This window comes from Fundulus heteroclitus, unplaced genomic scaffold, assembly GCF_011125445.2.
Source record: "Fundulus heteroclitus isolate FHET01 unplaced genomic scaffold, MU-UCD_Fhet_4.1 scaffold_108, whole genome shotgun sequence".
Taxonomy (NCBI): Eukaryota; Metazoa; Chordata; class Actinopteri; order Cyprinodontiformes; family Fundulidae; genus Fundulus; species Fundulus heteroclitus.
Window position 1 is genome coordinate 19,779 of NW_023396521.1, and position 26,937 is coordinate 46,715.

The 26,937-nt window shown below is 36.8% G+C and overlaps 1 protein-coding gene across 1 annotated transcript in view; it reads right to left on the minus strand.

Moving 5' to 3' along the window:
- Positions 1-870: 870 nt before the first annotated feature.
- Positions 871-26,937, minus strand: part of kcnq1.1 (potassium voltage-gated channel, KQT-like subfamily, member 1.1) — a 101,674-nt gene continuing 75,607 nt past the window's right edge. Inside the window, exons 8-18 of the mRNA XM_036128690.1 lie at positions 24,696-24,791; positions 24,386-24,502; positions 22,389-22,527; positions 16,555-16,578; positions 16,314-16,370; positions 12,137-12,266; positions 6,204-6,279; positions 3,566-3,660; positions 3,309-3,355; positions 3,146-3,207; positions 871-1,761 (exon numbers count right to left, since the gene is read on the minus strand). Coding sequence (XP_035984583.1) covers positions 1,495-1,761; positions 3,146-3,207; positions 3,309-3,355; positions 3,566-3,660; positions 6,204-6,279; positions 12,137-12,266; positions 16,314-16,370; positions 16,555-16,578; positions 22,389-22,527; positions 24,386-24,502; positions 24,696-24,791 — 1,110 coding nt within the window. The 3' untranslated portion in view covers positions 871-1,494. The remainder of the gene's footprint in view (positions 1,762-3,145; positions 3,208-3,308; positions 3,356-3,565; positions 3,661-6,203; positions 6,280-12,136; positions 12,267-16,313; positions 16,371-16,554; positions 16,579-22,388; positions 22,528-24,385; positions 24,503-24,695; positions 24,792-26,937) is intronic.

Consider the following 26,937-nt stretch of genomic DNA (forward strand, 5'->3'; position numbering starts at 1 on the left):
ATGAAATTTAATGAGTAAGGCAGCACCATTGTTCAGTTACATAAAGTTGACTCATCATATACTAAAATGATATATTAAATTAAATTCAAAAATACTTTATTAATCCCAAAGGGAAATTAAATAAATTGAATCAAAGCAATATCTAAAAATCAATTCATATAGTTACAATTAACCCATTCTGCTGCTTTCAGTAAAATGTCTTGCATAGTAACTGTGGTGGCATCTTCGAATGGGATTGGAAAAAAATTTAAGGATTACGAAAAGCAATACAAAACGTGTGAAACTACAAATAATGGAAACATCAGGCTTCTTCCACTGTTGTATGTTTTCATCAGCTCTTGTTAAAATAAGAATGTTTGAAAAATAAACTAGTCCTTGAGACTTCAGTAGATGAATGTACCTTAAAAGGCACATAGGGAGAGACATTATTTTCAGTAAATGAGTTATGCAATCATAGAGAGGAAAAGGGGACATCAAAATGTAAAAGTTTGGAAAACCCCAGAATATTAGCAAGTGCCAATTTTTTTTTTACAAATTTAGGACGGGGTAGGCAATACTGCTTTTAAAGCTTTTTTTAAGAACACTGAAAATATGTCAGGCTCTTTTAAAGCTTTCACTGAGAATTTCCAAAAAATAAAAGAGATTATGATAGTAAAGGGCATTCAGGCAGGTTTCTTACATGCTTACAATATATTAGATAAAAGAGAGAGGAAGAGGGCCAAAAAAATAAATAAAATAACCTTTTGGGAAAACCGTTCAGACTTATTCTGTTTAAGAAAAAAATATCTACATGGAGATTTACAACAGTTAAGAAAAAAGGTAAGTGTGCTAGTGATAAGATGATAAAATTTAAGAGATCACCCCAGTACTAGCGTGGATTGATAAAGTTTTGGGATTGTGTCTCAGTCAGCGGCATCAGGATCCCCCCATGCTGCAAATACCTGGTTTCAACCTGATCCCCTGGACCTAAGCAACACTGCAAACATTTAAATCTACCTCAAGTGTACAGTGCATGAAAGATGGCCTCAAATTATGGCCTCTGTAACAGAAATACAGATCCTAAACAAGAACTGAAACACTCCTTGCTGACAGCACAACATGTTTACAAGGAGCTGTTTTTGCAAAACAGATAGGTACTGAATAATGAGCATAAAACCCATTTTAGAACCTTTGAGTCATTTGACTATTTAAATAAAGATTTAATCTTAGTACATTCAAATATATCAAAATTAGGTCTTAGAAAAGAAAATAGCCCAACAAACCTGACTGGAAAAAGCATTGCTTTCTTGCATGTTTCTCTTATATTTTAATCCTGGCATATGCCACATATGCTCACAAGAATTTTACCAAAACACCCTGATGTCGGTATTTTAGAAAGCAGCTGTGGCTACATGTGCTCACCATAGACAGGAGGAAATATCCAGTGTGTCTTTGCCCATGATAAACAGCTCAGCAAACACTGTGCAAAGCATTGAGGATGTCTGGTTTCAAGTTTCAGCAGCTCTCCTCCTGACTGGCAGTCGAGCTGAGTGGAGGGTGGGGGCACAGCACGGTGCTGGTGTTGTTGTTGGAGAAGGATGAGGGGGATGAAGACAGCTGGTCACAACATGGCAAGTTGTCCTGGCTAGGGAGGATGTTACAGGTTCGCCTGAGCCGAGGTCTCAGTCTGCCTCTAACTTCACCACCGCCGATATCCCGCTGGTCCAGCAGGAAGGTGAGAGAGTCTGCGATGCGGTTCAGCGTTTGGTCCATGTGCGTTATCTGCGAGCATTTCATCACATTTTGATTAATTAAGACATTTTGAACTAGTTAGGTTGTTTACTTGTTGAACAGAGTTACAATTTTCGTCAGAAGATCACATATAGCCATCATGGGCATAAATGTCGTATTGATTTTCAGCCATGAGGCCTTTAAACTGTATTTGTTCCTGGGCAGAATGATTTGACAAAGTGACTTAGACTTTATTGTCATTCAGATTTATATCATTGACTACATATTGGGAGAGATTCTGTTGCAATGGTTCAGGAAAGGTGCAGAAACAAAACAGCTCCATCATTTTGTAAATAAAATGAGAATAATTGCAACTTCCTTAGTTGGCTTTTATACCAGATCTACAACTTTCCAAAATGCTTAGGGTTCTGGCTTTGATAAGGCCATTCTAATAGTCTATTATTAGTTTGCGTTATCTATTTCAAATCAAGATTTAACATATTCTTTGAAATCATGGTCCACATCAATGTCCACATGCCACCACCAATCATTGAAGTTCTATGTTGATTCAACATCAAATTTCATGAAAGAGAATGGATTAAAGTTAGAACCGCAGATCCCACAGTAACATGGCATTCATGACACTAAAGAAGGGATGTGAACTTCTGACTAAAACAGTATTAGTCTTCTATAGTTTATTTAATTTATGATTGTTTCATTATTCAAAATGGCACGTGAGAAGTCAAATGATATGGAAATAATACACGCTTTTTAATATGTTTACAAAGACCATTTATAAATACCAGTCAAGTTTCAAATAGTTACGATCCGGTGTTAAAGTTGTGGATTACACAAAAAAGTCAGCATTTTTTTTTTTTGTATATTATGCATTAATAAAAAATAAAATGGGAATAAACAGGAAATAATAAAACAGAGCACCAAGTTTCTTGTGAATAATAACAAGAAAGTTCACAAGACTTCGCACAGGATTGCTAGAAAAAAAAAAAAAAAACTACCCAACTTATAAAATGCATTTTATCTGCCAATATCATGCATCATCTTTAGTGTTGATGAAGATGAGCTAAGAATATGCACAATCTATTCAAGTTTGTTACTGGAAGTAAATAAAACATTGCCAAAGTGTAAACACAGATTTCACATTTCATTACGGTAAATAAAGACGGATAAAGAATGTGTTGACTCATCCAAAACCACTCGCAAACGTGTTTAACTTTTAATAAGTTAACTGTGTTGTCAACATCCTCTCTAGATGATAATCAAGCTGTTCTTGCATGAAAGCAACCAACCTATGAATAGAAAACAAACCAGATTTAAATATGAGACTATTTCTTTTGAAAACACAAACAAACAAACTGAAGCTGCCATCCACTCAAGGTCAAAGGAGGGCTGTAAATGTCTGCTGACTAGTGCCCACCTTCTCCTCCATCCTGTTGAGCCTTGATCCAATCGAGTTGTTTCCTCTATCTCTGGCTCGGTCTTCAGAGGTTGACATGAGGCAAAAAAAAAGACCATTAAGTGCAATGTTTGTTTCACAGTTAATCTCATCCATTTTGAGGTAGAAGGAAGTGATTTATTACCTGAACCCGTCTGGAACAAAGTCATCTTCCCTAAAGACTGATCTAGTCTGAGAGAAACAACAGAGAGCTAACGTCAGAAGAATATTTATAGATTCCCTCTGTGTTTCATCCGTCATCCTTCCACTCTTCTGCGCTCTAAAATATTTTTGGTCGGGGACTGTTTCTTCTGATACATTGCTCAACGATATACATTGTGAGTACTTTTCATCACTCAAGGGAACCAATTAATGTGAGCTCATTTTACTTAAAGAGTATACCTTCTCTGCAGCTCCTTGATTCGCACCATAAGGTTGAGGTGACCCTGGGAGTACTGTTCAATCACATCTCGGACATCATATGGCTTACGGGCTTGCTAATAACATGCACACACAAAACATAAATGAATCAATTGGGTTAGAAATTGAAGGAGAGTTAAAACTTTTACTTTACAGAGCTAATTCTTAATTTCATTAGAGAAGCAGTGCAATAGTCTTTATCTTAATTTCCGTATTGTCACTTCTAAACATCTGCTGCTGAGACTGGTGCACATTTGCTGCATTGGGGATGTTCCCATCCCACACACTAAAGATTAATTCTGTACACACAGCAATTTCCTTCAGTTTTCCTTTAATTGGCCTATGTGGAGGAAACCCTGTAAGAGCTTATTTACAGTTTGCTGCTTATGAGATCTTGTGATCAGAAAAAAAGAAAAAAAAAGAAACGCTGGTCCAATTGTGGTTTATATGTGGGCCCTTTCAGGTTGTTCTTTACCTCCTGGGTAACTTTCTCACATATGTATTAATAAAACAATGTGTTTGTAGCACTGTAGCGGCAGCTTCAAGGCACTGCAAAACTATGTTAAATGTTATGTAAAGCATTTTGGTTCAGTTCAGCTCTGCTTCTCAGACTTTTATTTCTTATTTTTCTCAAGGCCGTTTAAAAGAAACTATGAATAAGCCAGTAACATCTTTGTTTGTATACTAATGTTTTAAACTGAAATGATTTTTAGTTTTCTCAACATACACTTAAAGCTCTCTTTTACTGCTTTATGCTGCAACATTTAAAACTCTACGATACAATAAAACGCAGAGGATTTGTCTGAAACAGGTGCCATCAGCATTTTATAAGACTTTTTAATGACAATCAAATTTGAGGGAGGTTAAAGGGAAGCATTCCTAAAGTACAGTTTATTTTCCAGACTTTCTGTATACATTCAGCTAGATCTTGATATTCTTCACAAACTACATTGAGAAGGACAGGTTATTTATTGGTCAGCACTTTTGCTGCGTCATTTGATCGAAACTCTGTTCATCGCTATGATCCTAAGTGCTCTATTTTAGATCTAGTGGTGTCCTTTAGGTAAATTTATAGTATATACCCCAAAACTATAAAAGTTGTGATTGATATAAATAAGTAAATTTCTTATAAATATCATATTCTAATCCACATTTATCCTGTGTAAAATTAGGAATATCAGGAACAACTTATTGTATTTCTTAGTCTTTCATTGATCCATCTTTTTCCCAATCTTGGCCGTCTTTCAGACTCTTAAAGTTTTAAGATATCGCCGTCATTCCAGAAAGCACAAAACGCTTTCCAAGCCGTATTCTCCAAACCGTTATGTTTTCGATCTGGCTGACCCCTGAATAGTGGATAGTATCTCTGTTGCCAACTCCTCAGCAAGAAAAGTCGCTATTGGCTGTCCCAATAAAGTATAATAATAAATGTTACACAATAAAGCCACACAGTCCATTCAATCCATCAGGTTCTCAAAACCAAATGTAATCGTAATCTCAAAGACCGTGTATAAGTGGTATAGTCCTTACCAAACTGTTGCACTTTGAGTATGGCTCGAGCTTCTCTCATTTTAATGTTTTCTTTTAGGCAGCTGCTAACAATTTACTTGTTCAAATATGCTGTTCCAAAAGATCTTAAATATTCTTACTAAGGGTGGTTTTCATCAGATCACCTTAGTAGGTGGCCTGGGGGACTTGGGGGCACATAGGTGGACGACCCACTGACTTGATGAGACTCAACCAATAGACAAAAATAAATAAAATAACAGCTGTTGCCAAACTCAGCACTACTCTTAGCTTATCTAAAATGATTAAACTATACCAGAAAGCTATACAATGGCAGATTTTTTTTTAAATTGAACCTAAGCAATTAAGCAACGAATGAAACAATTTGCTATAACAAGTCAGGATTTTCATGATCAGCTGATTTCAGCACTTTGAATCGTCTTGTTACTGAAATGTGCTTTATAAATACACTTGCCTTGCTTTGCCTTCCGATATATTTAGATGGATTTGGTAAATAGATTCACAGTAAGAAACTTCCTGTCTCTTAGTTTAGAAACAAAAGTTCAAAAGCTGCCCTAAAATGATGAGTAGTCAACTGCTGACCAGTCAGGACAATTTACAACTATAAATTGAACGCTGGGAAACACATAAACCTATGTTCTCTGTAAAGGGCTCATTATAACAAGTGCAGTTTAAGAGATCAAATAAGGGCATCTAACCTAAGGGGGCTTGTTTTTGCTGCTGATTGATCCCACTTATGTCAACACATTGTAAAATCACTCCTGCAATGCACAAAACATCCATACGTGGAATGCAGAGTGACTGCTATGCATCACAATGTGCCTGATCTAATAAAGATGTATGAAGGAGAAAAAAATAAATGCTGATAAGACTCTCTTTCAAATATGTTGTTCCAAAAGATAGTTTTAGAATATTATATTTATTTTTAAACATCTGTAATATTTGTGAAAGGATGTACAATGTGTAGCTATGACAATTGGTTCATGAATTAAATCCACATTCTAGCCTAGAGAATGTTTAGTTTGGCAAAGTTTATTATTGTGCTATCTTGATAAAAGGTTATCAATATGTAGAGAAAAAAATGTGTTCTTACCTGAAAATTCCTCTTAGCCACAAAATAACGCATTTTCTGTATCACACGGATGGCTTTTCGGTGTGACTCCGTCAATCTGCGAGGAGAGAATTTGCATCTTAGTTCTGATATCTTAAAGCACCTTATCAGTAGACACATCACACACATGCAAACATTTCCTGCACAAAACTTTAAATTGAAGCAGGTCCTTTCTGTTTTGATTTTTCTCCAGTAAAATAGGTATCACAAAAAAACAACAACAACAAAGAAAATATGTACTTTATGCCAAAACTAATCAGTTTAGAGAAAAATTATTAAGCATGCTCTGCATGCCTGTACAGTCTACATCAAAGCTTCTCCCTCATTACCTCTCCTCCTTTTGGTCTTACCGAGGTGAGGAAGAGTAAGAACAAAGGCAGGTGAAAAATAGTAAAAAGCCCAGAGTGATTGTGAGGCAGTTAGCTCACATTATTAGGTTGCGGGAATTATTGAAAAGCTGTTACTTATCGGTGTTCATTACTCTGAAAAAGCAGCGCGTTAGCATGTGTGATGAGAGAGCCGCGCACGTTTTGTTGAGTCGCATTTGCTGCAGATAAAGGTCGGTAAGGGTTTCATAATGGATCCCTGAAAGGCTGATTCTGAGATCATAACATTTGGTCAAATTGACACAATGAAATGTCAAAAATTTGATCTTTCAGCCATTATAGAAACTCATTTCCATCATAAAAGGAATATGGGTTAGTGATATAACCATAGCCTAAGAAGCGAATACAATATTCTTTTAATTTAGTGGGCAGATATTGAAATGCTCTCAAAGTGCAGTTTGAATAGTGAAGACATTTCTTTCTAACATTAATGAATGTTACAATAAGAACTTAATAAGCACAGATTAAGGACATTCTAGTCTTTAAAGAAATATTTTAACATTATCTTCAATATTAAACCTTAATAAACTTTCAGGGATTATTTTATGGAGGCCCAGCTAAAACATCTTATTATTGTGATAAATTAGAAAACTAAAATAGGAACACATCTTTGTATTTATTGATAGTTATTTGACAAAGGGCTATGTACTTGGTTTGTCTTTATATAGTTTTGCTTACAGTCTAATCAACCTGAGTCACAAGAGTTTATCTTACAAGCTAAAGCATAATAGAGTATTTAACTTTAAGAGTGTTGACAGTGATTTGTGCATTTAATGCTTAACATGAACGTAAGTACGGAGATTTTCTAATGTTGTACAGGTTTTTTTGGAGGATTGTATATTTGAATCTAAGTTCAAATTCTTCAGATGTTATTTACTCAGTTAAAAGGAAACTGGGCATGTATGGTCAGAACAGTCGGGGACATGCCTTACCTTAAGTGAAATAAAATATTAAAACATAATGTTTAATATACTAAGGCATGCCTGATTTGTATGCATTTGTTGTAAATGTAGGTTCTCTATAATCCCAGTCATGTTTCTTGCTCTAACACGACAGTAGATGTGAGTTGAGTTTAGATTAGCCTCACCTGTGAGGGCACACTTACTTCTGAACTCAGTCAGGTTCTGCCTTCTGTGATGTTCGAAAACACTTGGACTATATGCCTTCACTTTCCTATAGAGCAGATTTGTTTTTCCAGTGTCTGATGTATGTTTATTCTTAACAATCATGAATCAAACTGCGATAAAAATACACAAGGTAAGCCAGGAAGTATTTCTGCCTGTCTAAAGCAGGCATCTGTGAGCCCATGGTTTCATGATGTTCTGCTCTTCTTATATGCAGATATGGCAAGCACCAAACACTTCAGAAAAATAACTTTACCAAATTGAACTAAAAAAGAAAATTGGGTATCAAAGCTGAAACATCTTAAAACTTGACCTTTAATCTAAAAAAATATTGAAAAGGAAGGTCTGAAAAAATGTGTTTCCAACTTCACAGCAGAAACATCTCTTAGTCTCATCGAACTGACTTTTTGTACCTAATCTTCGATTGATGTTTGATGGGGGAAGCAAAGTGAGCATCAAAGCCTACACTCTCATGTAGGGTACGGCAGAAACTATGTTCCACATTAAAAATGTCCTTTCAATGAACATCTACAGAGCTTTTGCAATGTGCTAAAAAGACCCACCTGCAACACACATAGCAAGAAAGACTCCTATATCCTGGGCTTTCTTTCAAGCCTCATGGCTTCCTGAAATCGTTCTAATCTGTGCCTCAAAATAAAAATAAAAATGCACACATCCCTGGCCATGCATTCAGTTTGAATCAGGCATACATTCTGCAGAGCACCATAAACAATTATAACCTGTCAGAACATAAATAATGCTATAAAGAAACTGAATGGTAGAAATGGTCCAACAGTATTATATAGCACTGCATCTGATTTTATTTCCGTTATTAAGTTAGCATCTGCCAACAAATGTCCCACCACAAACGAGTTGCAGTGCATGCAAATAGTGCAGGTGCATCAATATAAAGGATGTGTAATTCTGCAGTGTAAATTGTAAATGTTCTGTACTTGTTTAGTGTTTTTTTTCCCTTCAGCACTTTACACTACATTCAGTCATTCACCCATTCATATGCTGGCAGTGGTAGGCAACATTTTAAGCCCTGGGGCAGACTGACAGAGGCGGGGCTGCCATCAACAGGCATGGAGGGTGAAGTGAGATGAGATGGTCAGAGCTGGGGTTTGAACCAGCAACCCACTGGCTAGATGACTCCAAGCTCCTACACCACTGCCATCCCAGTGTGTCAGGCTAAGGCTTGCTTCCACCCTGACCTCACTGTCTTATATTATTTTTATTATTTCAAATTTAAAGATCAACCGATCACCTGGATAATGCTCAAGGACAAATGATGAAGAGTCTTTATTTTCATTATGTAACCATAATGAAATTTCTGGTGACACACCGGCTCAGAATTTACACCTAACACGCAGACATAGATCAAAGACATCCATGGAAAAACAGAGAATGAACATTCATAGAGAAGATCCTCAGAAATCCAAAAAGACCAAATGAAAAAAAAAGAAATAAAGGCTAAATTTAAAGTTAAGCAGCAGCAGAAGAGAAATACTTATCAGAATTGGAAAAATACTTTGCAATTGTATCTTGCCCAAGGACACAACCACTGAGATAGTCAGAGCAGGCGATCGAACTGGCAACCCACCAATTACAGGACAAACTCCCTTACCCTTGCGCCACTGTTGCCAGGGAAAAAGTGTGTAAGGAGTCCTTAACATCTGTATAAAATTTTAATGTTCAAGTCATAAAAGACAAGTGGCAGTCAGATTCCAGAGCAACGTAAAATATTGTGCAATTGCATAAACGTACAAGAAAAAACACTCCTTGAGAAGTTAAAGCGTGAAAATAGTCATTAGAAAAAAAAAAATTCAAGTTAAAATAAAGTTTCAATTTGCATAAATATCCAAACAAATGCTCTCTAAGAAATATGCAAATATGTGAGAGACAGTGAAAACAATTATTTATGAACTCAAGGACTTGTGGAACCAGTACCATGTTTGTAAACCTGTAAAAAAAATATGAACTGGGCTGGTGGTTCATTGGATTCTCAGCTGGGGGCGATACCCCCACAGCTTTGTGAAAGAAGCTATTTTAAGTCTATAAGTCTTTGCTTTAATGTTCCTGAATCGTTTACCTGATGGAAGTGAGACAAATGGTGCATTGCCCGTGTGATTGGGATCTGTGGCTATACGTATGGCCCTTTCTTAGACTCTTGCGGCATAAACGGTGTCTAACTCCTGTAGATGACATCCCACAATCCCTTGTACTGTCCTCATCACCTGTGCTAAATCCTTCCTATCCTGTGTTGTGCAGCTGCCATACCACACTGAGACACTGGATGCTGTTAATGGTGGTCCTAGAAATGTTTGAGCAGCGTGTAGAAAGTCCAATCAGTTTGAGTTTCGGAAGTCAGTTTCAGAAAGGAGAGCAGTTGTTGGGCCTTCTTCACCAGGTGAGAGGTGTTCACAGTCCAGGGGAGGTCCGAGGAGATGTGGATGCCCAGGAACTTTATGCTGTCCACACACTCCACCCCGCCCCTCCCCCTCCCCCCATGTATGCAGAGAGGACAGGGTCTATTCTTCCTGGACCTCCTGTAGTCCACTAGGTCCTCCTTAGTCTTGCTGGTCTTCAGAATGAGGCAATCAATGCTCATTGAGTGCCACAAAAGGGTCTGATTATCAACAGATTTAACAAGAAATACCACATGTTTGACTTTCAGTTTCCAGCATCTGGTATTCTGAGGTGAGGGAAGTATCTGCACATAGTGTGAGATTAAATATAATGAGTCATGACTGTGATACTTCAGACACATTATGTAAGAGTTGCACTTGTGCCATATAAATGATTTGAACATTTGACATGTTCAAAAGGTACACCACAGACGGGCTTATCAGATGATCAAATTGTGTCTGCTACAGTGTCACATTCATACTAGGGAGATGTTGGAGCATTAGTTTCCTGTGACATCGCTTCTTCCTACAGAACTGAAGAAAAAAGGCAGATATGTAATAACATGATGGGGTATTACAGTACATTTCTCGGGTCAACCATTGTCATCCATGCCTATGAAGTCACTTACACCTCTTCTTATTGCTCACTCAAATACAAAGATAAAAGGCATTTAAGTACAGGCTTTAGTTAACATACATGAACATCAAAAACACAGGTTTTTGATCATGATGTCATAGTTCATGAGATCAAAAATGTAATTTCTCAACTTTTTAATAGACAATGAAAGGGATGAAGGAAACTGCTGTGGCTGGTACTTGAATATTGAATAAAAAAGCAAAGCTTTACAACTTTGACAGGAAAGGTGCAACATCTGTAGAGCTATAGATTGTTACTTGATGGAGTTAATCATTAATGGCTTGAACAAAACCAAGTCAGAATTACTCTTCTAGACCGATTTACAATGCAGCCACCTCCTTGCTCACTTTGGAATGAAAAGTTTACAACAGAGCTGTTTTGGAATATTTTACAGTTTTCTCCAGGGATGGGGGTTACACTATCATTATAGTTTGATAACACCGATTACATTTAAAAAGGCTGCATTTATGTTCCCCATCGCTTCATTTCATCCCAAAGCTTTCCAGTAAGACATTAAGCCCGATGTTTTCAGCATGAAACGGATGTGATGTTTTCTTTGTTTTATTTTGTCATGTTCAAAATAAAGCCTTTTCTTATAATATCCAAAGGGTATACCATTAAATACAAACAAAACAGCAGCACATATACTGCTACTGCAAATTATTGTCATTATTATTATCATTATTATTATTATTATTAATAATAATAATATTAATATTATTATTTATTTATTATTATTATTATTATGAGCTGCTGTTTTGTCTGTATTATTTTGTCTCAACAGAACATTTCCTCTACTCATTTATTTAAACACGAGGGACATTGGAATTTAATCTGATATTAAACTTTGTGAAGATTTCGTTTGCGCTGTGGTCTCTTGCCACAAATAGTAGTGTGCCTCATAATGATTCAATTTAGCGTGGGATTTGATGTGGCGTTGCTCTGTGAGAACAGCTGGTTACGTACTTTTGGGCCAGCAGAGCACAGAATTATCTTGCCAACAACACTGCTGCGTGCAGTTCTCACTCCGCATCATTACACAGCCGTTTAGAACGTGAATCCCACGGGTCAGAACTGTCGCTCCATTTGTTTCACTTACTGTGCACCTACATTATGCTGCTGTTACTTAAGACTCACTTCCTCATATCAGTCGCAGTCTCTACCTGTGTAAGTGCCTGAGAAAATACCAGAGGTCCTCTCTAGTAGAGAATCATGAGCCCTCTGGGGTTGACATATTACAAAGGTTGATTACAAATAACAAAAAAAATACAAGCAAAACATCTCTTGCCTGTTCTTTAAGATTCACTCATACATAAACAGACTGACTAATAGCATTGCAGCAGAGTGATGGCAAACTCACTGTGAAACTGTGCTGGCTGGAGCTAGTTCACTTTCTCGCTCTGACTCCAGCTCTAGGTCATCAGCAAAGCTGCAGTTCCTTGGGAGTGGGATGGAGGACTGGGCATCCGTAACGCTGGTGCCTCTATTTACTGCAAATTCACACACACACAACAAAACTCAATGAAATAAAACATGTAACGTGGTAACATGTTCTCTCCGAGCTTTAGTTTAGTTTTGAATGGACTTCAGGTGCAGGTTTAGCTAAAAAAATCAAATCTTTTCTTCGATGTTTTGCTAAAGCAGAGCTTTGTGAGTTGAAACTACATTACAATAAGTTAGTATTTGCAAAAAAAATAAATAAAAGAAAGTTACATACATTTGTTGCACATTCCAGAAATCCCAAATGATCTGGGAACGGTCTGTTCATTGTGGGAAAATTATGACTACATGTGACCTTGCTGGTTTAACACAGAGCTCTACTTTGCATTATTCCAGGACTGTCACCGAGAAACAAGATTTAAGTCCAAAGCAAAACCACGTAGAGACAACTCTAACCTTTGTTTGTCCTACACCATTTTTACACTAATGCACAGCTAAGGTTCATAGTTTTCAGAAATAACAATGCATCTGAATAAAGTCTTTATTTAGCCAGAAAGGTTCCAATGACTTACAGCATCTCAATGCATTAACTCCTGATCATACACTAAAACAGTTTCAAGTGAAAGCAGAAAATAACTCTCAAGCTTTGCTTTCCTAAAGATTTGACACCATACAGTACACAATTTGATCACCAGCTAAGCAAGGCTGCCTCAACTTTTTGAGGATTTGTGGAAGAAAAAAAAATCTCCCGGGTGAGCACCACAGCTCTGAGAAACCATATGTACCATACAAGTGGCACTGGGGCAGAATTTATGCAAGTGCTTCTCAAATGTGGTAGAAAGGACCCAGTAATAACACCGCTTGATCTCATGCTGTGCAGACTCACCGTCTGCCCTCTCCTTAGGATGCTTCCACTGGCTTCTACAACACACTCTTAACCAACTTCCTGATTAACTGTACTAAGAATTATTGGACTAGTTGGGGGCATAATAAACTGTGTCCTGGATATTGAACTTTCATCTTTTCATCTCAACCACTGAGTATGAAAAAATAAATACTAACAAAATGGTGACATCATGACAAATGTAACAAAATTAAGGCAGCAGAACTATGGAAATTGTACTATCTACATCCCAGTATGCACTATATAAAAAAAGACAAGGGCACATCAGAAGAGGCATGCATACCTCAGATGTAACACAAATTCATATTTCATATACCTTCTTTTCACGGCTATGCATTTAAGCTGTTTGAAGCCTTTTAGCGTTCGAATATTCACAGTTTTGTAAGTCCCCACCTGTATCAAGTAATCTAACAAAAACTGGTAAAATGGGTTAGATTAACATTTCAAACTAGTATTTAAACAAATTGCAAAAGATATCTAACTGAAATTTATAGAAAGTTACATTTTGCATGTTAAGGTGTAAATCGCATCAGTCTATACCAGTTTTGATCAATCAGTGTTGCAATGCTGAATACTACTGCAAGATTTTAGGTTTAGTAACAATCAAGACTGTTAGAACCGGAAATAATAATAATAATAATAATAATAATAATAATAATAATAATAATAATAATAATAATAATAATAAAATTAGAAGAGGAAAATTAAGAATGATAATAATAATAAGAATTTAATTTCATTATATTCTGAATAACAAAGTAAGATAAAAGAAAAAAAAAACATTTTAGCAGAAAAAGAAAAGTCCAAAATGTTTTCTCAACCAGGGGAAAAGTCAGCTTAGAAAATATGCCTTGAAAATGAATTCATAAAGGTGAAGAAAAGTCCTGTTTTTGATCTTCTGGTGACTGGTTTTCACTGTAATTGGATTTTCTGACCGGATCTACTGGGGATGCTTTATTGTTCTGGACTTTTCCTCAGGGTTCCTCCAGGATGGTTTTGTGTAGGAACTAATCTGACATGTCAAATGAGGAATTTGATGGAGTCCATGCTATCATGTATCCCATCAAGGTTCTTTTAATTAAAATCTGCTCTATTTCATGAATGTATCTCACACTGAGTCAGAGGCAATTATTTACAGTTCCATTTTGCTTTTAAGAACAAAACCGTTTAACGTGAAGCTAAACACATTTTCATTTCACATAGTCACTGCTACAGTTAAAAACACACATCATTTTTTTTCTCACTGTTGGACCTGAAATCTGAATAAAACTTGTGTGTCTAGGTCCGTTAGGATTATCAACATTTTTTATATTTTTGAAATGCTAGAATAATTTTTTTGGACATATTTTTTTGGACATTGTTTTGCTACTCTCTTGAAGGTCAGATGTTTACATATATATTTGCTAAAATTTGGGACCCTTGACTTTAAACTCTATAACTTGGGTCAGACGTTTTAAATATCCTTCTCCTAGCTTCTCATAAAAGTTAGCAGGAACTTTCCTGAGCGGTATGATTGCTAGTTAGTTTAGTTTAGCTAATTTAAACTCATTCCATGTTCTTTAAGATGAACTTTGGTTCTTTAACTTAGATCTGCAGTGAACCAGATGCACTGAATCATTCTGATGATGATGAGCAACCATTTTCTGTTGTCTTTTGTTTCTTTTGTGTGTACATAGTTCCTTAGCTTCTTTTTATCTTCATTTTGCTTACTAGTTTTAGTGAAGTTTCACTAGCCTAGAAAAGAGGATTTGTTGATTGAAATATAGTGTTAATTCAGATAAACAGCATTCTATAGTGATGTTCTGTGGATGTTAATTTTATTTCTGTAAATAAATTCTTGAACTTGAAGAGAAGGTGTCACTCATTTATTCTATATGTGTGCTGTTAAGAGAACACCAGTGCTTGAATCATTCCTTTCAACTCCTGTCCCAATATCAGCCCAAGGGCTGATATTCACCGGACAATACCTAACAGACAGAGAGTTATTTATTAAACATTAAATACCTTTAAACAGTGTGTAATAGCACAACCTGATCTATGTGAAATAGTGTAAAAATTGTCATTCTCGTATGATGCCTCCACTCTCCTTGGTCTTTTGCCATGCTGCATCACATCACTGCAGCAGCTTAGAAGATAAAAAGACAGACACAGACACACACACACACACACACACAGACACACACACACACACACACACACACACACACACACACACACACACACACACACACTGACTCTTAAGCGGCTCTTTCACTTTATTCTTTTTTTCTGCATGTTCCACAGCCATCACAGTTTAGGAGTAGGTGGATGGTATTCAGCAACGTTCAATCTGACGTTTGCACTCTGAGATGATACCAAATCATGCATGCTAGACCATAATTCAGTATTCTAATCAAAAAATTCTCTACACATAGTTATTGCAGAAATGTTCACAGCAAAATATTAATTCAATGTCATTGTTTTGTGTTTCTCAGTAATGGCACTTCATTTAAAGGGTAAAATTCTAGGAATGTTTTGAGCCAAAGACTAAACAACACAGTAATTTTTTTTCCAACAGCTTATTTTCCTCCTAAACACTAAGCCTGTCAGTATGTCTTAAGGGTGCAGTATTTGTGAGGAACCCCGCTGCGAGTAAAGCACACTTCCTCTCTTTGATGAAACCTAACATATAACAGTTTTATCACAATAATTGGTCATGTGGGGATGTCATTTTTGTACGAAACAGAAAGAAAATAATTAGTGAACTATTAATTAATGCGGAGCTCTGACTGTTGCTGAGGAAGACTGCAAAGAAACACATTGATTATTCAAGTAAGAGCAGCCACACCAGTTTGAGAAGTGTGATACAACAGGTTCATGATTTGGATGTGTGAAGAAAAAAATGGTGTGAAGTGCCTGCGCTTTAGCTGGATTTGAAATGGAAAGGTCCTAATTTTTGCTGATTGGAAAAACAAATGTAACTTGACATGCACTGAGAGGCAGATTTATATTCCCATTTATAGTCAAGAAAACTGCATTAGCTGCTTGTCGAGGGTTTGTGTAAGAGTCCTTAACGTGCAGAGCTTGTTAATTATTCAGAGAACTAAAGACAAACATTCAGCTATGGGTCAAGTGAACCCTCCAACTCATGTCTCCAAGTTAATACTCAAGCTGATGAAAGCAAAAGAAAATGTTCAGAAATACAAAAAGTTACCTGGGGGTGATGAGCTGAACTGCAGAGAGGACAAAGATGTCCACGACTGCTGGCAATCTAAGGCACACACAAACACGAACATGACTACAACTGTATTGTTTTTGAAAATGCAGTATTTGCAACACATTTTTATTTTCTATTTGTTATATAATTAAGAAAAGAGATGGCAATTAAAACAGAAACAGGGGAAAGTGCTTGTACAGAGGACATGTGCAGAACATGGACACTAACAGCAGCTCACCACATCCTCCAAGTGTCTGGTTTCCTGCCAAATAAGATGCACAGACAAAACAGCAAAAGTGTGAAGAGATACACAAGAGAATGGGCAGTAAATTGGGTTAGGGATTCAGAACGGCATTTAGCAAAAAGCAAGTTAAAGAGTGACTTGAAAAAGGGGGAAAAAAAAGAAGTATGTCAAATGTCTGCATCATCAGTTCCCTTCACAGTTGTAGTGATAAAAAATGCATTATACATAAATCTTTATTGAACCAGATTTTACAGAAAAATAAGCTTAGCTAAGAACATTAATGAGCTAAAACTAAACAGAGCTTATTACTCTAGCAGGCTAATAAAATGTAAAGTTGGGAGATTGACTATATACTACTTTATTCATATAATCCTTTGGATAAAGCATAACTGCCAATTTGATATCCTGACAACTAACAGAATGAACAATTACAGAAATCAACGATCCGATTAAAGAAAAAAGCTTATATGAAATATCATAAAACGGTAATGCTAGCAGAGAGCCATGGGAAGCTGATTTACATGTCTTCATCCAGTCACTATCCATCCACAGAGGTGGTAAATTAGAAGACACATTAGAGTTAAAAGCAGCATGCCATAGACATTAGAAATGCAGTCCAGCCTCTTGCATCAATCTGGCTTCTAATCAAAGACGCAGATTCACTGTGAACATTCAGCATGCAGATACGCATATACAATATCTAACAAAAGGGAGCACACCCATCACATTTTAATAAATATTTTATCATATCTTTTGATGGGACAAAATCAAAGATATGACACTTTGATACAATGTTAAGTATTTATTGTACATCTTGTATAACAGAGTAAATTCGCTGCCCCATCAAAATTACTCAATGTCTAAACTGCTGGCAACTAAAGAGGTTACAGCCCAAAGCGAAATTGACCAATGTGTGCTCAATTAGCCATTTTCCTCCCCAGTGACATGTGACCCATTAGTGTGACAAGGTCTCAGGTGTGAATAGGGATCAACTGTGTCAAATTTTGTGTTATCGCTTACACACTCTCCCAGACTGTACACAGGTCACTGGAAGTTCAGCATGGCACCTCGTTGTACAGAACTCTCTTAGGATCGGAAAAAATAACAATTGCTCTGCACAAAGATGGCCGGGGCTATAAGAAGATTTGCAACACCCTGAAATTGGGCTGCAGCACGGCGGCCAAATCCATACAGCGGTTTAGATGGTCGACCGAAGAACTTGAGTGCATGTGCTCAGTGTCACATCCAGAGGTTGTCTTTTAAAAACAGATGTATGAGTGCTGCCAGTGATGCTGCAGAGGTCAGCATGTAAATTCTCTTATGTTACACACTGCATCAAATTGGTCTGCATGGCTGTCGTCCCAGAATCAAGCCTGTTCTGAAGACGATGCACAAGAAAGCCCGCAAGCAGTTTGCTGATGGTAAGCAGACTAAGGACATGGATTACTGGAACCAAGACCTGTGGTCTGATCAGATCAACATAAACGTATTTGATTGAGATGGCATCAAACGTGTTGGTCGGCATCTAGACGAGGAGTACAAAGACAAGTGTGTGTTGCCAACAGTCAAGGATGGTGGTAGGAGTGTCACGGTTGGGGGCTGCATGAGTGCTGCCGGCTGAGGGGAGCTACAGTTCATTGAGGGCACCATGGATGCCAACATGTACTGTAACAGAAGCAGAGCACGATCTGCCTTTGGAAACTGTGCCATAGTGCAGTTTTCCAACATGACTGTAACCTCAAACACACCTCTGATAAAACCACTGCTTCGCTAATGATACTGAGGGTAAAGGTTCTGGACTGGCCAAGAATATCTCCAGACCTAAACGCCATTGAGCATTCTGTGGAGCATCTTCAGACAGAAGTTGGAGGAGCACAAGGTCTCTAACTCTACTCTGTGATGTCACAATGGAGGAGTGGAAGAGGATTGCAGTGGCAACCTATGAAGCTCTAGTCAACCTAGAGACTTAGGGCAGTGCTAAGAAAATAATTGTGGCCACACAAAATATTGACACTTTGGGAAAAATGTGGACATTTTCATTTAAGGGTGTACTCACTTTTATTGCCAGCTGTGGGCAGAGTTTTTTTTTAGGGGAAATCTAATTTAAACCCTAATTACTTTAAATTGTTTCAATGTGTCATACCTCTAGTGTTTATTCCATGAAAATATATAGAATATTTACAAAAATTGTGAAGGGTGTACTCAGTTTTGTGAGCTATTGTACATCTGTACAACTGGGAATACTAAATTCTACTGTTTCACAGAGGACTGAGTGCAAAGCAAAAACCATTTGCAGAGCTTCATGCCGGTGTTGGTGCTGCAGTCAGACATCAAAGCAGCTTTTCATGTTAGCGCCTGGTATAAAAGAAAAAGGTCGCCTAACTAGGCACCACAAAGAGCGACATCCAATTAGGTGTTACATGCTATGGATGTGCTAAAAGTATCCATATTTATCTGCTTTTGAAAAAGACAGTCCCATCTAATATCTTATTTTGTTCCTGTGTGAAGAGACCCTTCCATTAATTCCCTGTATGTGGGCTTGTAAATAATAAAGGTGACATTTCATTTTTCCACTTAAATCTTTTTTTTTAAAAGGAGAACTTCTTCAAAACATGTTAGGAACGTCCATCCATTCATCCGTTGCATAATCAAAAAAAAAAATGAAAGAAATGTCACCTCAAAAGGTCATTCAGTGTGGATAAAGTCCAGCAAACTTTGTTTTGAACTTTGTCACCATTTTAAAACAAATGCTTCTTGAGTTAAAAAAGACAATGTAATCTGGAACCACATGTCAAACAGAAATTGGGAGAACGTTTTACTTTCAAAACTGAAACAAATGGTATAAGGTTGGTTTCTAAATGCCCACAATGATGTAAAAAAAAATAGAGGTGATGCAACTCAGTGGTAAACATATCTGTCACACTACTGAGAGGGGAATCAGCAAAAAAGAAGTGTTTGTGGATAAATATGTATTACATATGGAGTATAAATTATTGCCAAATAAATGATTTTTGGTTTATATTTTATACACCTTTTAGATTGTAGATGTGTTTTACATAGATGCATTTAGGAGACAGAATAAAATTGCTAAAGCTGTTTTTTTGTAGCAGCTTTACCCTTGGTAGAGTCATTGGCGAACTGAAGCATTTCCTGACTACCACACAGTGAAGACACAGTGCAGAATGGCAGACACAAACAGCAATTCATACTCATATGCAGATAATTTATCTAAGATATTTGTGTATCATGCATTACTAAGGACTGCATTCATGTTCTCAGAAGTATTAGAATTAATTATGTACTGATTGTGAGGCAGTTTCAAGAGTCAGAATAATATGGTTGAACATAATTTGGAAACTGTTGGCTCTTAGGATTTATTTAAAATGTCCAAATTATAAATTGAATAGCTGCTCGGTGATTTCATTATGAACCAAAGTAATGATACAACCAGTACGGTTTTTCTGTAAAGAAAACTAAATTCACATTTATTATCGCTAATATAAAATTTTTCAAAACCTTAAACATGTTATAAATGCCCATAATAGCAGAAGTGATGCATGGTTCCCATGCTACTTCACAGCAGATTAAAAAAAAAAAAACCTCTCACACTCCTGTTAAAATACTATGATAACTTGGTTGTGTTACTATGATAACTTGTGTAAGTGTACACACCATTAACTAATATGTTGTTAAAGCACCTTTACAATGTATTATATTACTCAGTCTATTTATTTTAAAGTCTATCAGCATGCCAGAATTTGACTTCATAGCATTCCCACCATTCTGTGCAAATAAGAAGCCTGAATACATATTTTGAGCTGTTGGTTCATTGAGCTGAAAGATGAAGTTATTCTCTAAAATCCAAAGGTTTGTGCCAACATTGAATGGTGTTTGGAATTTTTTTATAATTCTATCCGCATTTTGCATTTTTCTATTAGTACCTGCTTGGCTTGCCTTGACTCTGTACTAGACTCTACGTGATTTGAGTTGTTTTCCTTTACAATTGGAGTACCACCAGTTTGGATGGGGTCGTCATAGCAAGACTTGCTATCATGTCATATACAAAATAAGCCCAGGGTACAACAATTTTCTCACTGAAGATATAATTTACTGTAATGTGTATGCTTTGTGTGTTTCAGATAGCTGTCCTGTTGCAAATTCATTGTTGCCGACTGTCAGTCTGGGTGTTTAACCGAGCATCCCAGTGCTGGGATGTTATTGTTCCTAGTTTCACTGATTCAGTGATTGTGGAACTTCAGCATGTTGGAGCGAATGTTTAGTTTGCTGTGCCAGAAAGAGCATCCAGCTCTGGAGCGATACGACTTGCAGTGAATGTGTGTCCTTCAGGAAGAGAATGGTCATTGTACTGTGGAAGCTAGCAACCAGCTCAGAGCACAGGAGTGGGGTCAGTGTCACAACTGTGTGCAGGAATGTTGTGTTGCTGCAGTTACAAAACTATTGTTGTTGACCTCCCAGCCATTAACCGAAACATGTATTACTGTGTGTCACTATGAAGTTTAACAATTAACTTGTGTGTCTTTCAAAAATATCTACTTTTGATTAGTACATATAACAAAGACTTTATGACGAATGGAATGCCAAAAAAGCTAAGAATAATCCAACTATTGGATGAATCACTTTAGATTTGTCATGATTTGGTCAAAAGAATTATGAACTATGAAGCAGTCAAATTCCATTTACACACTAGCCCAGTATCAGTAAAATTCAGAAGTTGGTACAGCACCAGGTATTTCTCTCTCTCTCTCTCTCTCTCTCTCTCTCTCTCTCTCTCTCTCTCTCTCTCTCTCTCTATATATATATATATATATATATATATATATATATATAATTATATATATATATATATATAATTATATATATGTATTATTATTTTTTGCTTAATATAAAAAAAAAATTATATTAAGCAAATGTTTAATATAAACCCCGACACAGCCAATGTTCAGACTCCCTCCCCATTTTTTTATATTAAGCAAAGCTTTGCTTAATATAAAAAAATGGGGAGGGAGTCTGAACATTGGCTGTGTCAGGGCTGGTGCGGGTGTTGATGCTGCCTGCGGCGTGCAGGCAGAGGCAGGAAATGGATTTTGTAGTCAAAGCTACAAGTGGATAAGTCATCGGTTGTACATTACACTGCTTCCCAGTATACTACAAAAATGGCCACACGAGGTGAAGTGAAAAGCTCTGTGACGTGGAAGGCGGGCAGGATGTGAAGTGCTTCCTTTAGATTTAAAACTAGTTGCTCTCAGACACACCTGAGAACAGAGGTGAAAAGGGGGAACGTGGGGTAAATTAACGAGGGATTCAGACCAAGGCATTGCAGTTCCACTTTATATAGACCCAACTGAATGATTTCAATCTGAAAATAAATAAATAAAAAGCATAATATTTCCCCTTTAGCCAAATATCTTGGAGATGCTTTAGTAAGATTATCCTAAGTGACATGTTTAGACATGAAATCACACTGTTGATTTTAAACTCTTTTGCTATGAGATGTAACAATGAAAATGTCACCAAAGGCCTACCAGAACAATTTTAAAGGATCAGAGGCACATTTAATGATGGAAGGTGTGCACTGATGCATATTTAACATGGAATCACAAAAAATATATGATTTTAACAGGTGTGTACTTTTATTGTTGACTGTTTATTACAGTGAAACGAGTAGGCATCAAATTATTTGCCAAAGGGTTAGGTTTCCATTTATATATTGCCAAAAGAAAATAATGGTTGTTCTGAAATTTCAGAACCCAACAGTTATTCAAAGGTTCTGGTGTAACCTCAGTGTTTTCTTTGCCTTGTTTTAGTACCTGTGCCAACAGTGCTGTAAACATCTGAACTTAGCTCCCTTCCGCTGTCGAACACAGAGTCACAGGTGATACTGGGGGCCGTGGGAGAAGCTGGACCATTGTCCCTGTCAGTACTCTTCAGCTTCCTCCTCATTTTCACCTGCACACATAATAAAAACAAACTTTTGACACATTCAAATGACATACGAGTAAACAAAGTTGACCTCTTGTAAAGAAAAATGGTACTTTGCCAGTTTTCTTATGTAATGGTGACATTGTTCAACCCTGAAAAGAAAAAAAAAAAAAAAAAAACACCACAAAGTAAAAATATTTGGATAAAAGCTCAAAGCAGATCAGCCATAACATTACAACCACTGACAGGTAAGGTGAGTAGCCTTGCAAATCTTGTTTGCATGGCAATTGTTCTTTGTCTAGTCAACTCTGGCTCCTTGCCCAAACACACCTCCTGCATTTACTGTACTCGCCTGAAGCAGTGGCAGCCCCCTACCTGTCCCTCTCAGCAGGACATCAATGGGCCATGAAAAAACGCTTAATGGCTTAGTCTGATGGGATCCCATCATGAGAAGCTATCTAGCTATCTAGCAAGTACCCATCCAACCAGCCACCCCCAGGCCAAAGAGATCTATAGCACCAAACACTTTACGACACACCCGGATCTACTTTTTCCACATCATTGCTGGTCAGAGAACTTTTTAGTCACAAAAGGAAGGGAAGGCATAATTTCCTGGCCGATCAGTATGAGAACGTATAGCTGTGAATGCGAAAAAATAGCTTTTTTTTTTTAAAGAAAGATGCTCAGTGGTGACGCATACATACATTATTAAAGCATACGTTGTTAAAGTGACACATTCTCTAAACATAAAACAAATAGAGCAAAAGCCTGAAAAACAATGTTGCTAGTAAAACTACTGTGTTTATGTTTGTATACGTGTGTATTTTCAAGTCTTTATCATATGCCCTAAGACGAGGGCATGTAGAGTGCTGTAAAAAATTAAAAATAAACATTGGGTCTTAGAAAGAATTGTTCTGTCTTTGCTTCATCATCACATGACAAAATAAATTATGATTTATTTTGCCAAAGACAAAAAGTTATCCAAACAAACCAGTCCCTGTGTGAAAAAGCAATCTCCCCCTTGGAAGGCTGAGTTGAATTATACTAGCCACACTCAGCCCTGATTACTGCTAGATCTGTAGAAGTGAGAACAAATAGAACATGTCTAACAATATGCAGGAGCCCAAACGAAGGAGCCTCAATCTCAGGAGAGGAAGCAATGGGAGACATGCAAACACCATGCAGAAAACCCCCATGCCGTGTTTTGAACCCAGGGCATCCTTGCTGCAAGGCAACACCGGATGACGGTGTGCCTTCAAAGGGGTGGTCAGCCTAAAAGATATACTCCAAGACACATTTCATCCAGGAAGTCATCACTGATTATCTTCACTGGCAATACAATTAGTTTGATGATCTAAAACATGTAAGTAGGACAAAAAAAGCAGAAAGCAAAAGCAGAACAGATACAATAGGAAAGTATATTCTCAGTTTTTTTTTTAACCTACACAAACATTGCTTCCTTTTAAATGCACCTCCTACAAGAAAAAAAATAATTAAATGTCACAAGTCATCAGCATAATCCAGTATGATTTTATTTTTTATCCAAGCCACAAGAAATGCAATGTGTGACACAGTTTGAAGAGTATCAAGGGATTTGAGTAACTCTGTATTTTTTATTCAAGCGCCTGAAGTCTCTGGTTGGTGATAGTGATGTAAGTACTCGCTGTCATATTGCTTTATCTTATTCCACAGCCAAGAACATTTTTCATAAAGTATAATAAAAAAACAATCTGTAGAAAAAAAGGAAAGAAAAAACACACCTTCAACACTTGAACTGTTCTTAATTTACAATTCACAGCATCACCGGGCTATTCCCTTCAAACTACATTACTTGACTTGGTGTGTCTGACAATAAAAGAGTGAAATCCTTAAAATGATTACCAACCAATTTTTTCTGCTTAGGGCTGGATAGAGAGGAGGCAGGCATGCTGGATTTCTTTCTCAAAAACAGCTTGAACGTGGCAGAATCAAAGTTCTCCACTGCGAAACATCTCCATGATGTCTGTAGAGGCATGAAAACAGAAATTTATTGGAAGGACAGGATACATTTCATCGCCGACTATATTTTTTTAAAAAGACAGAAAAAGATGCATGAAAGTTTGGTCACAACAATAAAAGTTGGGTTCTGAGACCATTCAGCCCCCCCAGCATTTCTCAGGTTCCCTTTGAGGTCTTTCTTTTTATTTTTGAAATACCTGTATGAGGCAGGCAGCTGCAGGGATCTGTCTGTTGAAGTGCTTCTGTCTTTGCTTTTGCTGCACCTTCAGGGCAAAGCCAGAGCCTAAAATTCCCTGTGAACAACAGCAACAACAAAGTGGAGTTTTTTTCTTATTAATTCCATTTTAATCCCACAGATGTGGGGCATGAATGTGAGCCAAAAAGTGAAAACTAAGAAAGGATTAGGTTTGTGGGGAAAACATTTCCTTCTCCTAGTCTCTGATTTTTTTTAATGTAAATAATAATATTAAATAAAAAATTATGACCTTGATTATAAGTTTTAAAGAAGAAGAAAAAACATGCACTTTAACTGCAGTTGCTTATAATTTTCAACAGTCTTTCCACGATATCAGAGACTTGGCAGTGACTCAAGTAATTGCTGGTTACATGTATTAATTCATTTGTGTTTTTTAAGGCACACTCAATAATAAAACATTTATAGAGATGAGAATTTTTACTGTTTAAAACAATAACTTACTACACTGCTCCTGACTATGCCTTTTGCATAGGGATGATATTTAAATCAATCGCACAGGCCGAGTCCTTCGCGTTCGGTGTCAACGCAGCAGAAAGAAGTGCTTTTTGACTCTTGGTAAACTCTTTTGATTATTCTATTGACTCCTATTTTATAAGCAAATATGAGGGTTATGTTTTGTTATATACTGTGGCTTTATTGTGATCACTGGGACATTTAAAGTTTATAAATAAATCTGCAGCTGTTATTATTAGTGTGCTTAGCAAAAATTGCATTTTTGTGAAGGTCCTGTTGCTTTCACCAATCATGCCACTTTGTGTAATATTTTGGTATTTAGAAACCTCTTTATATAGTTGGAATTCTTTCAAAATACTGACTAGATTAGCTAGTTCAGGGTTTATACAGGAATGAGTAACCCTAATTTAATGCTCGTAGAAATAATTTTAATGCCATCAACAAGTACCCATGACTCTCCTATATATGAATAACATATATATATATATATATATATATATATATATATATATATATATATATATATATATATATATATATATAGTTTTATATATATAGTTTTATATATATGTTATTATATATATATATATCTATCTATATATATATCTATATCTATATATATATATATATATATATATATATATAGACCGTCTGATTTCCCGACGTTAGTGACCGTAGAGCTTGCTCCAGCTGCTGCTGTGCTGGTTGCGGTAGCTAATGCAGACGTGACTGCGTTGGTTACAGAAAAGTAACTTGACATTGTTAGCTGTTGTCTGCCCCTTGCAGCTGACCTGTGTCTGTCTGCAGAGGTGTAGTGGTCCCTGAAGCAGTGGGTATACTCTCAATGTTTGCCCTTTTAGACGCAGCTCAGAAAACTGCTGTTTTTGCTTTTAATGCCAATTAAGGCCTTAATTAAAAAAAGAATAATAATTTAATGACTTTTAATGATTTTTAATGACCTGTGGAAACCCTGTAGTTTCTTGGCTTACTATAACTTTTGCAAGTCTTTTTCTTCATATATTCAGTAGTTAATCTCTGTCAAGTTTTATCCTTTAACTTCATTTATGAAGAAATGTAGTTGATGCTCTAGTAGATTTGGTCGACTTGCCGTGCTCACCATCGATTTTAGCCGCTGTACGTATGACCAGAAACTTTGCCAGATAGAAATTCCTAGGATTCAGAAACACGGCTGTACCATACACCTAATTACTGTCCATCTGCAGTCTCAAATCAGTCAATCATGGATGCCTGAAGTGTTGTTTACTTTCAGCTTGTTTAATGCCCCAGCTCAATAGTATTTTATTTCAATACACCTTTGTTCATTTTCACAAAATGAGAAGGCAGTGCGTGTTTCCATGCAATTTCTCTGAACCAGTGGCTCCAAGTTTCAACCACAAGTTCCCGTTATTAATGTCAATACGCATTTCCCCAGGTAACTTCCTTCTGATCAGTGTTATAGAGCGCAAACAGAGAAAGATTTGGGAGCATAGCTGGCTTGATTGACATGCCTGAGAGTCTATAATTTAGTGACTTATGAGTCACAGGGAGACACAACACCTGTGAACTTCAGGCGTAAATTATTTTTGACTCATGGCTTTTATCTTGTTTTCATCTGTCAGTGGAACAGGCAATCCATCTCTGGTAGACAGTTATGCCGTTGTTAATGTTGTGAACGGTGTTGTTTGTTATACTCAATTTTATTTTCTCCATAATAATGGGTTATGGCTTAC